General features: G+C 36.5%; 1 protein-coding gene across 1 annotated transcript in view; it reads right to left on the reverse strand.

The window, feature by feature from the left end:
• The window catches only part of TCERG1 (transcription elongation regulator 1), a 54,567-nt gene that overhangs the window by 35,168 nt on the left and 3,147 nt on the right, over nucleotides 1–16,252 (reverse strand). The window contains exons 2-6 of the mRNA XM_006891193.1: nucleotides 13,103–13,328; nucleotides 9,841–9,993; nucleotides 8,279–8,386; nucleotides 7,885–8,230; nucleotides 3,371–3,613 (exon numbers count right to left, since the gene is read on the reverse strand). Of these exons, the coding sequence (XP_006891255.1) occupies nucleotides 3,371–3,613; nucleotides 7,885–8,230; nucleotides 8,279–8,386; nucleotides 9,841–9,993; nucleotides 13,103–13,328 (1,076 nt within the window). The remainder of the gene's footprint in view (nucleotides 1–3,370; nucleotides 3,614–7,884; nucleotides 8,231–8,278; nucleotides 8,387–9,840; nucleotides 9,994–13,102; nucleotides 13,329–16,252) is intronic.

Below are 16,252 nucleotides of genomic sequence, written 5' to 3' on the forward strand. Positions count from 1 at the left end.
AGAGTAGAGGGGCGACACAGGAGAGGAAGACCCTCGATGAGATGGATCGATTCTGTGACTGGAGTGGTGGGAATAAGTGATTTGAGATGGCTAGGTTGGCACAGGATAAAACAGCATTTAGGGCTCTTGTACACAGTGTCGCTATGAGTCACAAGTGACTTTGATGGCACATAACAACAACCTAGAACAAGTGTAAATCATTTTCTCCACCAAAAATAGGGCGGAAAGTTTCCTAATACAGAGATTAAAATCTACTAATTTTGAAACTAGAATTTCACAGGGGGACTGAATAAAAATATGTGTATAGTTTTCCTGCCCCAACGTATGAAAGAAAGTAACAGAAAATCAGTTTTGCTTGAAAAAGTTATAAGATGTTCACCTTGCTGCCAAGTTAATAAATACTGCCATCTGCAGGATCATTGATCAATTCTTAAAATAAATATATATATGAATGTTCTTCTCAAAGGCTGTTCTCCAAAACCACCCTTAAAGAGATAACTTTAAACATAAAAATTAATGAAAATAAAATCTATTAATATGTGGGCTAATACCATAAAAACATACACTCCTTTCCTTTTTCTTGTTTGGCCACTCTTGTGTAGCGCCAGATAATGCTATTTCAAACAAAAGTTAAGACTCCCAAATAAATTACATTCAAATAGCTGTTGAGTTGAAATCAAGGCAAACCAGAAAACAGATTAAAATGTACTAATGTACATTAATACATGTTCTGAATAATGTTCTGAAGAACAGAAAAATGTTTCTTTCTCACCAATGGATCTTAGACTAAATTTAAAAAAATGAGAAAATTGAGGACTGATGGAAAAAGGAAAATGAGAAAAATTAATTAATAACAAAATTCCTTTGTATGTATGATGCCTCTGGTGACTTGCTTCTGAAATACATCTTGGTATCTTACCAAGTATGGTAACTTACAAAATCTTAGACATCTTCTCTAATTGACCCACAGATTGTGGCTGTTAGCTGCTGTTAAGTAGAGTACAACTCATAGCAACCCTATGAACAACAGTTCTGAACTCTGACCTATCCTGTGCCATCCTCAAGCCCACTACAGCAGTCAATGTGTCAATCCATCAAGTTGAAGGTCTTCCTCTCTTTCGTTGACCAAGCATGAACCTGCTCAAAGTGAATGTGATGAAGCTTTGGTATCTTTACCTCAAAGGAGTACTCTAGCTGTACTTTCTCCAAAACATATCTGTCTGTCCTTTTGGCAGTCCATGGAATATTCAGTACTCTTCAGCACAAACAGTCACTGTTGAGTGCCATCGAGTCTGAGCCAACTCACAGTTAACCCTCTGTCGGATTTCCAGAGGCAGTTAACTGCACAAGAGATTGCTCATCCTTCTCCTGAGGAGCAGCTGGTGGATTTGAACCATGTGCCTTTGGGATTGCAGCAAAGATTTTTGCCACAAGGTCACCAAGTAGCTACTATTTACTAAATGTACTAAATGTGTTTTCTTGCCCAAAATACCACTTCAGTTGCTGATTAAAATTTTCTCCACTATCTGTTCTCAATTTTTTAATAATGGTTATGAGGAACAAGGAAGAACAGGACATCAAAATGGAACTGGAACTTGAAGAACTTTACTGTGGGCGAGCTCTGGTGGCCTACTGGCAAGAAGCTGCACTGCAATCTCAGAGGTGCATGGTTCGAATCCACCAGATGCTCTGCTGGAGAAGGAGGAAAATCTCCTCCTGTACCAGTGAGACCTGATTTGATGGTACACACACACAAAAAAAATAGTGAAATAAAAATTTTCTCCACTATCTGTTCTCAATTTTTTAATAATGGTTATGAGGAGCAAGGAAGAACGGGACATAAAAATGGAACTGGAACTTGAAGAACTTTACTGTGGCAAACTTCTACTTGCTAAACAAATAAATTTTGCTGCCCTGTACCTTTCATTTACTACTGAACCTCTCAAGCAAGAACTTCAGATGAGTCACAATGCCACCACCTGTCTTCCCTGCAGAACTAACAGTCAATACAAGGTAACATTATCCTTGATACTAAAGTCAATCAAAATTAGAGTAAGAAAAGGTTATGTTAATCTTTTAACCTAGTCTCCACCATATGATTTTCTACAAAAAAGGATATGAACATGGAAAAGTATCCCACTGCTTGTCTTAAATGGATAGTCCCTAGTTTTCGAGAAAAATATTTATATTTTCTTTTAAATAATTCAAATTTCTTAAACATCACTCTTTGGAACTATGAATAACCCCATCAATTAACATTTCTAAATTGAAATTATTTTCTATTACCTCTTTTTTACACACCCCCCCCAATTTTTTTTAAGTTGTTGGGGTTTTTTTTCCAGACTATAATTAGTATCTGAAAATGTCCTTTTAAAATAAAATGGTCACAATGAAAAAGCCAACCAGGCCAACAGTGATACTGCATTACAGCAACCTTCTAAGAAAAAGAAAATAGCATAATAAATTGGGAATAATAATGTACATAAGGAATGTGCAACTGGAAAACAAGCCTAGGTTGTTCCTACTTTTACTACAAACTAGTTATGTTACCTCTCAATGGTATTATTTCACCTATAACACACAAAGAATGGACCAAAATTCCAAGGATTCATTCATTTTCAATATGCTTAACAGCAAACGCATTCAAAAGAATTCTACTCCCATCTTTTTATTCCTTCCCTAGAGTTAAAACTACTTCCTTTTTATAAAACAAATGAATTTACAATAATGATGTATGTAAACTTTGAATTGCTAAGGTACACTTCACAATTATTTTTAAAAAAACCTTCTGGTTTCTGTTTTATGAGACTCACATTTTCTTCCCCAAATAACACAGCTATTAAGAGCAAGGTACTGGGATCTGAAATGACGAGGCTCAAATTCAAGTACAAGAATTATAGAACTTGGGTAGGTAGCTTAGTCTGTCTCTACACTTTCCTAAGACAATTGTGAAAATCAAATTAATTATGATATATAAAGTGTTTAAAACAACATATGGCATATATATCTCTCAACTTCTATTAGCTGCTATGACTTGTGACTTTTCAACGGCACAGACACAAGCCCTTAACAATATAGCATTAAGAACATATTTACATGGGGGGGAATGACCATTTTAATTCCTTAAGGCCATTATCCAAAATAAGTATGGTTTTAAATGTGGCTCTAATTTTAAGACATGTAAACAACAACAAAAAAAAGGACATTACTGAAACTGAAGAGAAAATATTGCAGTTAGCCATGAATCTTTCAAAAACATTTCAAACAAGTGAGATTCAAGGCAAGTTTCAAATGCAACAGACACATGAGAACAAACTAACTGACAATATGGAAAACATAGCTGGAAAAACTATTATCATTTATTGGTTACCTGGAAGTGGAATTGGCATGCCAGGAAGGGGAACACGAAACGGAGGTACCATTACTGGTGGAAAAGCAGGTATTGCTGCTGCTGGTTGAGGTACCGAATGAGGAACAGCAGGAGGTAACGTCTGGAGATGCGGCTGGGGAACAGTTTGCACAGGTGTGGCTGTAGGAGCAGGAGTTGAAACACTAACTGTAGGTGTGGCAACTGAAACAGCAGAACTTGGGGTCTGATCTTGTGTTGTAGGTGCTGATAAAAGATAAAACAAAAAAGCATGTATCATTTCTTATAAATTATGCTTGTTCGTTCATTCATTCATTCATTCACTCACTCAAGGTCCATACCATGCACTGTAGGGTATTTGTAAAAAGATCTGTCTTTAATAAGCTTGAAAATTGCCAGTTAAATATATAAATAAAATAAAAATAAAAATGAATGAGACAAATGTCCAAGAGTAAATTGAGACATAAAGACCACTTTAAAGGGAAGAAGTACAAAATATTTTATAATAGAATGGTGGGCACTGAAAGGACAGGGCCTCAGCAAGGAAAATGGGGGAGTGGTAGATAAAGTTCAGGTAAAGGCTAAGAACACAAAGCATCAAGAAACTGTTTAGAAAACAGAGCATCAACAGTCTTCTTAGTGGAAACACTTAGATACTAACAGAACCATTAAGTTATGGTTGGAAAAGGAGGCCAGAGACGGAGAAAAGGCCTTAAATAGAATGCTAAAAGAATCTGCACTTGGCTGGGGAAGAAAAGGGAAAAACGTATATAAATGCAAAGAAAATTATCTACAAGAATATAAACCAAAATATGCTAAAACAGCTGCCACTGGGTACAACTTTCACTTTTTAACTATATATGCTTTGCTGGAATTTTGGTAAGATTTTTATAAGAATGCATTCACAGGTTATCTGTGTGATTTTATCTAAGAATAAGGGGGAACATAAAGACTATAAAGACTTCAAAGTCGAAGAACTATAATTAGTGTTCAATTAATGAAGTAACCTGATTAAGAAAAGGAAGAACAGCAATTACCACATAATAGTATATATACAAGCAATGAACTGAGAGGAAAAAAATTACATGAATAACTAATGACTGACTCATGACTGACTTCATATTTAACAAATGGAGCCAAAATCAATGCAGGCTTCTCTACAATAACTGCAAAACATAATGTTTAAAAAACAAAACAAAAAACCCCAAACTCTCAGGTTTCCATATGAGACCTGGAGAATGCAAAATTCAGGTTAATGAGTTCTCCTAAGCCATTATTTTTAAATGTAAAAATGTAAGAAGTTTCAACTCAAGTAATCACATTTAAAAATATTTTTAAAAGTCATACCCAAGTTTCTGTTTTCAAATAGGACTATAAAAACTTTGTAAACCAGCTTGCTCCAAAACAAAACTCACTTTGATAACTCACTGCTAACAAACACTTCACCATTTTCTTGATGGGGAAAAAAGTGCCAAACTCTATCTATATTAGCCTAAGAACAAATTTACCAAATTAAATTAAAACAATGCTCTCACAAATCTTTATGCCAATTAAAGCTAAAGCAAAGTGCACTGTTTAATAAAAACCACCCATAAATTCAAACTGACAACACAGTATGTCAGTACTTGGACTTTTTTTTTCCTTCCAGCTGCCAAAAATGAAAAACTCACTTAGGCTGGAAAGATGTGAGCAATTTCATACTTGTTAATAAGGGACTCACCTTGGCTAAATAGACAGCAGGGCCAAACAAGTATCTTCAGGGGCCCAGGAATGAATTGTTGGTCTAGCATAGACCTAGCCTTAGAGTACAGTATCACATTAATATAATTTTATAACAGTGTGAAAAATACAAATTACATGCAACATTTGCCCAGTCCCATACATATACCAGTTAGCATTTACAATGTAATATAATGGCTGAAAATATAACTAATTATTCTCCAAAATTTTCCTGTGAAGACTGCATCATCATTTTTCACAAATTTGCACAAGATATAATGAGTTTATGCTCAATGGAATAAAAGTATTAATTTTTACTCATTTACCCATAGTTCTACAGTAGTTCATAGAATTACATTCTAAAAATGATATTGCAATATGTAGATATAATTAATAAAATTGTGACCCAAAATACAATGCTCAGAAAATAATTATGGCAGTATCTAATTTGAGGTGGGGAAAAGATGGGGCAAAACTTTTCTCAATCCATAGCTTGCTCAGTACTTTCTAAATTTGCTAACGAGTCATGAAGAAAAGGGCAATAAAAAATTAAATGAGAAATTGGAGGAATGGTAGCCAAGACCTTCCTGGGTAAACTCTTACTAACTCCATTTGCCAAAATAACTAATGAAGCACTGGGCCTCAAAATATATTTTTAAATCTAGTCTTAGCTCTTAATTAAAAAAGGCCAAAAGAGGTGAAATATTAAGGGTGCAGTACAGCAACGCTTCAGGATATGGAATATTCAGAAATACAACATTAAGACCAATGCTATCATTTTGTTATTTTGGTTTTAAAATGATGAGCCTCTCAATCACTGAAGGATAGTGCAAAAGCTGGTGAGAATTTCTGCATAATAAATAGATAACCACACAATGGCTAGAGGCTACCAAGAGATCATACTGATAAAGAGAAAGAACATGTATAGGATAGTCAAAGTTTCCCTAAAACAACATGCAGCATTACAATTCCTCCCTTCTGAAGAAGGAAACAAAATATAAGAGACAGAGCCTCCATGTTGACTAGCTAGACCAGAATTACTTTTACTATTCACTCTCCCATTACTGCCATGAGACCCTAGGATAACTGCCTAGTGGTACAGGTTTTGGAAGGAAGGACAAGCTTAAACACAAAAGGAGAATCTCAAACAGGAGCTAGTGTTACTGTTAACACTTCTATACCCAAAGTGACCTAAACTGTGAAAGAAAAGACTTGTATTTGACATTTTTCTACCAGATACATTTTCCCAAGTCATCCAAATATTAGCAAATAGGGTCTCAAAATGGAAAACTTTTTAAACCCACCTCTCCATATTACATGTACCTTAAGCTTTCAGGTTTTTATATTTATAAAATTTAAGTTTGAATAAGCTATGAAACTTCCCTTTCTCACAGGCAACAATACTTTATGTACTAATAAAATTTCCCAAGGTCATTCCTATTTTTAAAAAAAATTTCAATTAAAAAAATACCCACTATTTTCTTCCCATTTCATTCACATAGTTAAAAGAATTGCTAATTATAATCATCTTATAAGGGTAACTAACTATAAATCCATACATAGACCAATGTCATAATAATTGGTAAAACAAATTCCCTTTCTAAGGATTTGTTTTTAAATATATGTAGGCTCAGTCTCAACTAGTAGAGTCAAGAACATACACATACAAAAGCAGCAGCAATTGTTTAAGCAAATTAAATGTTTCTTCTCTCTTGATGCAGGTAATGTGCTGATAACCAATTCCTATTATTTCAGGAAAAGATCTAAACTTCTAGCTGTCACCCTAAAATGGAAAATTCTCTTGCTTTTCTGAACGCTTCTATCTCAACTCCCACTTCAACTGTTTGTACCCCACTCTAAGTCCTACTGACCAATAAGTAAGATTACAGAAAAGTTCCTAGTAATGCCCCTCCTGATTGCAATTATAACCACAAAGACCGTAACCAAAAAAAATAATTAATTTTACAGGTCCTCCTACCAATTTGCTTGATTAGATCTTTTGTAAACTGGCCTCACTCTGATCCAATGTATTAACCAACATAAATGCTTTGTGACTCAGAAAAATTTCCTATAGCCCCACAATCTCCATTAATGACACCTCTTGTTCTCTTTGGTTCATGCTATTTTCCTCCACTTGGAAGTTCTCTCCTTACTCACTGGACTACTCAAACCCTATGCTACATTCATCATCAGCCTCAAAACCCATTACAAAGGCTCATATTCACTGCCATCAAGTAGGTTCCAACTCACAGCAACTCTCCATTGGCTGCCGAGGCTGTAAAAACATGAGTGTTCATCCTAAGACACTAGGCCCTTGAGTTTGCACAACTTGATAGACTATTCCACCAAAGCTCTAAATCCATGTCAAAAATCTGTAGCCCACCTATATTTCCTCCCCTTACTGGAATTCTTTTTTATTTTCAGTATATGAAATGTGTAGGCTATGCTATAAGTACTTTGCATGTATTACTCTTGCCTCCTCAATTAGAAAAAACTCAAGTCCTTTAAGATGAGGTTAACTTTTGCACTTATTTTACAAAACTTGCAACACACTGCAAGCAATACAGCCAATATAACTAACTGCACCTCTGCAGTTTCATGAACTAAAACTGGGCAAATATTTTCCTCTATAAATTTGTTCTTTTAGAATCCAAAAATTCTACTGATAAAAATAAAATGTATTTTAAAAACATCAAGGATAAGGCCAGAAATACTAAGATCATTTCAGAATGCAATGCAATCCCTACTTGCTCATTTCTCTAGCCCGTAAGTGAAAATACAAGCTGGCTAGTACTCACTTGATACTGTCTGTGAAACTGAAGTGGCTGTTGTTGTGGTAGAAGTCGTAGAGGATGGGGTAGATGATGATGTTGAAGTAGATACTGCAGGTGCTGGGCTACTGGTTGTAGGGGTAGAAGCTCCCACGGCTTGTGCTTGCACTTGGGCCTGGGCTTGCGCTTGGGCCTGGGCTTGCGCTTGGGCCTGGGCTTGCGCTTGGGCCTGAGCTTGCGCTTGTGCCTGTGCCTGTGCTTGTGCTTGTGCCTGTGCCTGAGCCTGAGCCTGGGCCTGGGCCTGGGCCTGGGCCTGGGCCTGGGCCTGGGCCTGGGCCTGCGCCTGCGCCTGCGCCTGGGCCTGGGCCTGGGCCTGGGCCTGGGCCTGGGCCTGAGCCTGCGCTTGAGCCTGGGCCTGAACTTGTGCCTGGGCTGCAAGCATAGGTGTCAGTTCTGACTGCTGAATAACTTTAACTCCATCTGGCTTGGTCCATGCAGATTCACGTGTCCGAGCATTATAATAATAAACCTGCAGAGGAAGTAAAGTTATTAGTATCACAGAGTCTGTCACCATTAGTAAAAATTATAATACAATTATATTATCTTAAAAGATATTTTAAAACCTTAGAGGGAAAAAATTAGCTGTACATGTTATGTGACAACCCTTCTCTAATTTTCTATAATGAACATATCACATTTTTACCTCACACACATAAAGAGTGTGACATTCTGTGCAGATGAGAGCCAATACAGGCCTGACACTGCTCTCCTTGAACAGCTGTCCCCTGGTGAGCATCTGGAAACATGAGTTTCAAAGTTACCATAATTCTCCAATAAAAGAGCTCACTGTACTTAAATTCGGGAGCTCTGGTGGCACCACAGAGTAGGCACTGGGTTGTTAATTGACTGATTGGCAGATAGAATTCACCAACTGGTTCACAGGAGAAATGTAAAGCAGCCAGCCAGCCAGCTTCAGTCAAAACTGACAGCCTTATCAAATCTAAGGAGTTCTACTGTGTCTCATGATGAGTAAGATGCTAGCTGGCAGCAGCAGGCTTGGCACCTAAACTCCTTACATGGTGTAGTTTATGCTGAATACCTCTTTTCTTTCTAGAGTATACAATTTTGGTATATACTTCAGCAAAGCATAGTCCATGACCAAGCCTCAAGGAATCCCTTAACTCCTAGTTTCAGGTGAGCTTGCCTGACAATACTACACACACATTGTCCAAACTACAAACCAAAGGAATTAATCTCACTCCACTCTAAGGGAACTCTGAGAAACTTATATATCATTTCCTACACCACTTTCCCCTGTGTTCATTTGTATCTCCTCACTGTAATCAGTCTGAGATATAAATACAGTTACAAGCTGAGTTTCTCATAAACTGTCAAACTTTGGGGTAGTCTTGGGAACCTTTAACAAAAACCAAAAATGCAAGCCTCCCAAGTCATAGGTAAGTTTGTCTAAGTTAGTGCTATAGACATCCTATGTCACAACAAAAGTCCAACCCAGCCAGCCTTTCCTAAAGCTGTAACTCACCTGCTCCTTGACCTAAGTCCATTCTTTTTTTTTTTTTATTATTATTTGTGTGTGTGTACCGTCAAATCGGATTTGACTGGTACAGGAGGAAATTGTTCCTCCTTCTCCAGCAAAGCATCTGGTGGATTTGAACTGCTCACCTCTGGGGTCACAGTGCAGCTTCTTGTCACTAGGCCACCAGAGCTTGCCACTAAGTCCATTCTTAACTGGCAAGGATGGTGTAATTGCTATCTCATTCTCTCAAACCTTGCTACTATTTTTTCGTCCACTCTCATCAAGAACCAAGGGGGTACCAGTGGCCCAGTGGTAAGGGGTCGCACTGCCAACTAAGTGTGGTTTACTGCCTTTGAAAACTCACTGGAGGGTCAAGTATGCATCAGTTCAGACTCAACAGTACTTAATACCAATAAGTAACAACTTAAATTTATTTGATCATTTACCTTCCCATCTGGAGTTTTATTTTCAACCCATATTTCCTCAGCAGGAGGCAGTGCTGGAGTACCAGGAGCAGTCACTGGAGGCATTCCTGGGGGGAACATCATACCCGGAGGAGGTGGCATCGTTCCCATCGGTGGAGGCATAAAAGGGGGTCTCTATTCATACAGAACAACAATGGTGACTTATTGACCTCTTTTCCTTCAACTTATTACTACATTACACCCAAAAATAAAGCAGTGTAATTAAAACCAGTATTATAATCTAGGCTGAAAAAAGTTCATTACTAAATGAACTGAAAAAATACATTACAATACTAACAGCAGTCACTTATGGTTTACAAAATTATAACAGAACATTATTTTACCAACACTATTAATTAGTAAAGATAAATCCAATACACCTAACATCTTTTCTCTATTTTCTTTAAGAAAAAAACATAGCGTCTAGGAAAGTACTCACCATCTCCTATTTTTAATATCCTAGTAATTAATTTAGCTTATAAGAAACAAGTCTAGCATCAGTAAGTTTAAACATGTAACCATGCATTTTACATTTAAAATAAAATTGTAATTCAACTCAAGATATATATTTTTTTATTTCCTTGCTTCAACACCAGTTCTTCCAATCTTTTATATTTCCTTCACTATCATTCTTCAATGACTGCTGTATCAAACACCTCAACTGCAATCACTACATCTTACTTATTAAAGCAGAAAAATGGTCTTTTTTTTAAAAAAAGACTTGAACAGAGATTTAAAAACAGATTTCCTTCATAACCTACAATTAACATTAAAATTCAATTATCCAAAGCACATCACACTAGATAACGGAATTAACAGTATACTCATAATATGGAAACATCCCTTTTCTAAAAATGCTTTCTTTCTCCAACATCTTTTTTATTCTAATTTGTCTTTCAAGCATCAACAAATATTCTATAAAATACTCAACCCAAGTATGTCTTTTACTATTAGTTTGAAATAACTTCTATTTAGTGTAGAAGTCACAGAATTATTCACCAAATCCAAATAATGCATTACACCATCAGAACTTTATCTCATTTACAACAAAGGATATTTTTTCCATCAGAGGATTACATTACATTTTGTAACATTCTGAAAGTAGTTTAACTCCTTAATGTCATAGATTAGCACAAATTCACATGAACTGTCAGCAGTTCAAAAAAGTATTTTTTTCTAATCTTAAAAAAAAAATAAAACCATTTAACAATTCGTTTTAAAAACTGAGGGACTATTACTACAAAAGCATTAAGCAAAGTATTATTATGAACACACACCTACCTACTAAAACATCATATCATTATCTTTCTCTATTTTAAATATACTTAATACTTGATTAAGTTAATGGGAGGCAGATATTATTGTATTTATTTTTTCATATTCTTATTGTTTCGCAAATAACCATTCATATAGTTTCATGCATGTACATTGTTTTATTTATATATGCTGTGTTTTACACAATCACATATATTTTATATAATTACTATTAATCTAGGCCTATTATCACCCCATCTTTTTCAAGCCCTCACTGAATCTTTTCTATTCCTTCACCCCTCCGTCCATCAATTAACCTCTGCTACCATGATTTCCCTTCTTCCTCTTTTTCCCTTCTCCTTTTGAACATTTATACACACCTTGCTCAGTTATCCACTGTATTTATTTAGTTTCAGAACTGTGCACACTTAAAAAATCTAACAAAGCATAGTTATACAATATAAAAAAAATATATAATCTCAAGAGTAAATATGTGACAATTTCTTTCTGATATACAAAAGGGAAATACCCAGGTTAAAAACAAGAAGAAAGTTTCTATTTAATTCTATAAAACTTCTTCTAAAAAAACAAACAAACAAAAAAAAAAAAACAACAAACTTCTTCTAAAGTAGTAATTCTTTAATCCCCCCCCCAGGGGAAAGAAATCTATATACAGTGTTCATAAAATGTATTTGTTATCACCATCCAGGATCTATCCTAGGTATCATTTCTGAAAATATTTAGTCAGAAATACATATGTGCACACCCATGTTCATTGCAGCTTTGTTCACAATAGCAAGGAGTTGGAAACAACCTAAGTGCCCATCAACAAACGAATGGCTAGAGAAGCTGTGGTATATTCGCACAATGGAATACTATGCTGCATTGAAAAACAAGGAACTCATGCAATATTATTCAAAATGGTTGACTCTGGAGAACATTATGCTGAGTGAAATATCCCAGTCACAAAAGGACAAATATTACATGATGCCACTGTTGTAGAATGGGACTGTCCTTGGGGTTAGGGAGACACTGAGTAAGATGGGTTCAATAATGTATACTGCACTGAAGCAGAGGAGGGAGAGAACCGTCTAAAAGAGAGATGTAACTGGGTATTTCTGTCATCACAGGAGACTAGAGCGAGGGCTGCATGGTGGAGGGGACCTGGGGGAGGGTTTGTAAAACAATGAAAGAATCTTTTCTTTTACTTTTCCATAATTTTTGGACTCATGTACTTATAACTTGTTAGTCAAATTTGTGTCTTCTAGGTTGCAACACCCCCATGATACATCTTGAAGGATATGTACATGTACAGCCAAGCACAATCAATAAGAGTGCATCTGAATTCCAAAATCAATCTCCATAATAGTCTATGTGTTTCCTACTGCCAAAGGGGCCCTTTAGAGTAGTGAGAGAAGATCTTCACCCTGAAACCCACAGCGTCCCTTTTCAGCAGGAAGTAGCTAAGAGAATACGCCGTCCCCTTTTCCTTATGACTCAGGGTGAAGTCTCTCTCAGGGAGGAGTGATAGGGAATGGCAAAGGATACACTGACAAAGAAGATTAATCAGAACTGGCTTTGACAAGCACTGTGGCATTTGGACAAGAACAAACTGGGAGGAGGGTAGAGAGAATAGTGCAACAATGAATGAGTGGAAGCCCAAAATCTCTGTAAATGTTTATGAAAATTAATAAAATATAATTATAGAAAAAAAAAAAAAGAAAAAAAGAAATACATATGAAAACATATTTATAGTTAATGGCAATATATCATTTACACACCTACTTAAAAAGTCACGTAAATATTACCCTACTTAGCCCTAGTTATATACATTTACTTTTCTACCACCATCTGTCCTGATTTTCCACACTAAATAATGCAATCTTGCACTTACTCTGAATTTCTACACTAAATAATGCCATCACTGTATTGGGGCAACATGTTAATACAAGGATGCTTTTAAAGAAATAACAACCTTTATATTATTTACCTGGAGGTGTGGAGGGCCCATAGGTGGAGGAATCCCTCCTGGAGGAGGCATCGGTGGCATACTAGGATCGAAAGGAGGACGTCCAAAAGGGGGCCGAGGTGGTGGAGGAGGACCTCGCATCATACCAAAGGGTGGTGGTGGCCGCATGAGAGGTGGTGGGCCACGCATGACTGCATTTGGAGGGGGAGCAGGGCCTCGGAACCTCAACGCCTGCTGCTGAGCCATTCTGTAAATAAAATGAATAAATATCCTTTCTTAAAATTACAAAAATGTAGTTACTGGTCTCTTATGACATCAAATTTTAAAACTGGGCTTTAAAGTTATCATTTTGCAACCATCATATTAAAAATGAATCAGTATTAATTATCAATGGATGCTAAATCTATGAGGAGGCTTGGGTGAGGAAATTATTTGGATGATCTTAAAATAACTCCCTAACACATCTTATTAGATGTGTGGAATAACAATGTAATAATGGAGTGTTAGGATTTCATTTTACTTACATCTACAATCAACACCCAAGACTCAAGCAGTCAAATCAAAAAGGTAATGAACAGGAAGGTCAATCTGTCAAGTATTACAGAACAAAATCATCACTTATGTCACCTTAAAGACTAAGGCATGCTTCCTGATTAAGCCATGGTATTTCCAATTCCTTTACACGCATGTAAAAGTTAGAGAGTGAGTGAAGAAGACTGAAAAGTTAAAGACTGATTAAAGAAGACTGAAAAAGATCTAATGTCTTTGAATTGTGGTGTTAAATACTGAATATGTGATGAGCTTCCAAGAAGTCAGAGTGCTCTCTAAAAACAAAAATGATGAGTCATTACTTCACATATTCCAGGCATGTTTTCCAGAAGGTTCAATCCCTAGAAGAGGACATAATACTTGCAAAAGTACTTGCTATATAATGTCAAGTCAGAGCCAACTAACTGCTAAACCCCTATTGAGTTTCCAGCAAATCACATGTGATAGTGTCTTTTTTTCTTGGAGCAGGTGGTGGATTCAAATCATGTACCTTTGGATTGGCAGCACAATTCCTCACCACTAAGCTACTAGTGGTAAGTATTTACATTGCCAACCTAAAGATACAGAGTTCAAATCAATCAGCTGCTCTGCAGGAGAAAAATGGACAACCTCCCATGCGATTAACTGCCTCTGAAAACCTGCTGAAGGAAAATGTGCGACAATAAATGAATGAAAATCCAACTATTCTGTAAGCGTTCGTTAAAGTCACAATATTTTTAAAACAGGTAAAAAAAATAAAGTGATTTGCATTCACTTTATTTTCAGAGTCTAAAACAGAACATACATCTCTGAGACATGCCTAAATAGGATTTCTTTCTCTGGAATTCCATACATCCTTGCTATTGCTTAAGGAGTTTAAGGAGTTAGGTGGTGTAGTGGCTAAGCACTCTCCCCCCCCCCTTTTCCCTGAATGGATGGATAATTGAATGATAGGAAGACAGCTCGAGAGCGAGCGAGCGCACGAGAGAGATCAAGCAAGAACGAGCAAAAGAGAAAACACGTGAGCATGCGCTTAACTCTTAACCAAAAGGTCAGGAGGTCAAACTCACCCACCCCGCCTGCAGGAGAAAGATGTTGCTCTCTATTTTTATTATGAAAACCTTGGGAACTCTATGGGGCAGTTCTATGTCCTATAGAATCATTATGAGCCAGAATTGACTCAATGGCCATGGGTTTGTTTTAGGAACAAGTTAGTAATAGCTTAGTGTTAAAAAATATGGGCTCTAGAATCAGAAAAGATTCAAATAAGGGCTTCACCAACTGATAACACTATTGTTACCTCAGATGTAAAGTCGCCAATAGAAATAAGCATACCTCTGTTCAACAAGATAATCCTCATGAAACACTTAAGATAGTATCTAGTGAATAGTTAACGAGTTTCACACTGAAAAAACAAAGCATAATGCTTTACCGATAAAAAGGATTTTCCTTTTAATTTGATTAGATGGTCTTTTAACGTTCACCATTGACATGGTAACATACATTCACACATTTTCTCCTCTACTGGCTCAAACTGCCCTTTCCTGATGCAAGTATACTACAAGAGGTGGCTCTTTATATACACTGCATTGTCAAAACAACTTTATTAGACCTGAATATTAAATAGTTAATAAAGTGCTTAGTACATTACCGTTACTATATCATACTTGGTAAAGTAGAGGTGAGCAAAAAAGAAAATACATTCAACAAGATGAAACAAAGTGTCTACAAGAATGGGCTCAGCCATTCAAGGGCTGGTAGAATGAAGCAGGACCAGGTGTTTCATTCTTATATATATGGTCAGGGAGTCAAAACGGACTCAAAGTACCAAGCCTGGTTATTACTATTGTGATAACATTAATATAGTATTAACAGATGTTAAAACTCTTGTTACTAGGGAGCTCTGGTGGCCTAGTGGCAAGAAGCTGCACTGCAATCCCAGAGGTGTGCAGTTTGAATCCACAGATGCTCTGCTGGAGAAGGAGGGGCAATCTCCTCCTGTACCAGTCAGATTTGATTTGACGGTACACACACACAAAATAATAAAATAAAATTTAAAACAAACAAACAAACAAAAAACTCTTGTTACTGTGTTCACTGTCACTATTATTTTAATTACTTAAATTCAGCCCTTCATGACCTGGACTTTGTGGACTGCTCTTATAGACTTGAGCTTTTTGATGTTAAAATATTTTTAAATTAATTTCCCCTGTTCAAGGCTGAACATACTGTTCCCTCAGTGCCTGGCATCCTCTTCCCGAGATCTTCACATGGCTGGCTCCTTTTCACTACTTAGCTTCAGCTCAAGTATCACCTCAAGCTCTTTTCCCGCTTTCAGTCTTACTCAGTGAGACTGAAAATTTGTATTTTCAATTATGGTAACAGGAATGAAAAAGTAGTATCTGTGTACTCACGTATCTCTACTTGCAGCACACTGCTGCACCTGGATGGCAGGTGCTCAAGTATTGTTTTAACAATAGTGAAGAGGGGGACTTATATACCAGGTACAGTTATATGGGCTTTTCATGAATCCTTTTAATTTTGACAATTCAATAAAGCCTGACAATTTTAGAGGAAACTATGGTGAAAAAAAAAAAAACCCACCAAAAAAAAAAAAAGTAATTGATGCCTTAGAGTTGTAGT

Source organism: Elephantulus edwardii, unplaced genomic scaffold, assembly GCF_000299155.1.
Source record: "Elephantulus edwardii isolate Elephantulus edwardi_28Jun2011 unplaced genomic scaffold, EleEdw1.0 scaffold00095, whole genome shotgun sequence".
In the NCBI taxonomy this organism is placed as follows: Eukaryota; Metazoa; Chordata; class Mammalia; order Macroscelidea; family Macroscelididae; genus Elephantulus; species Elephantulus edwardii.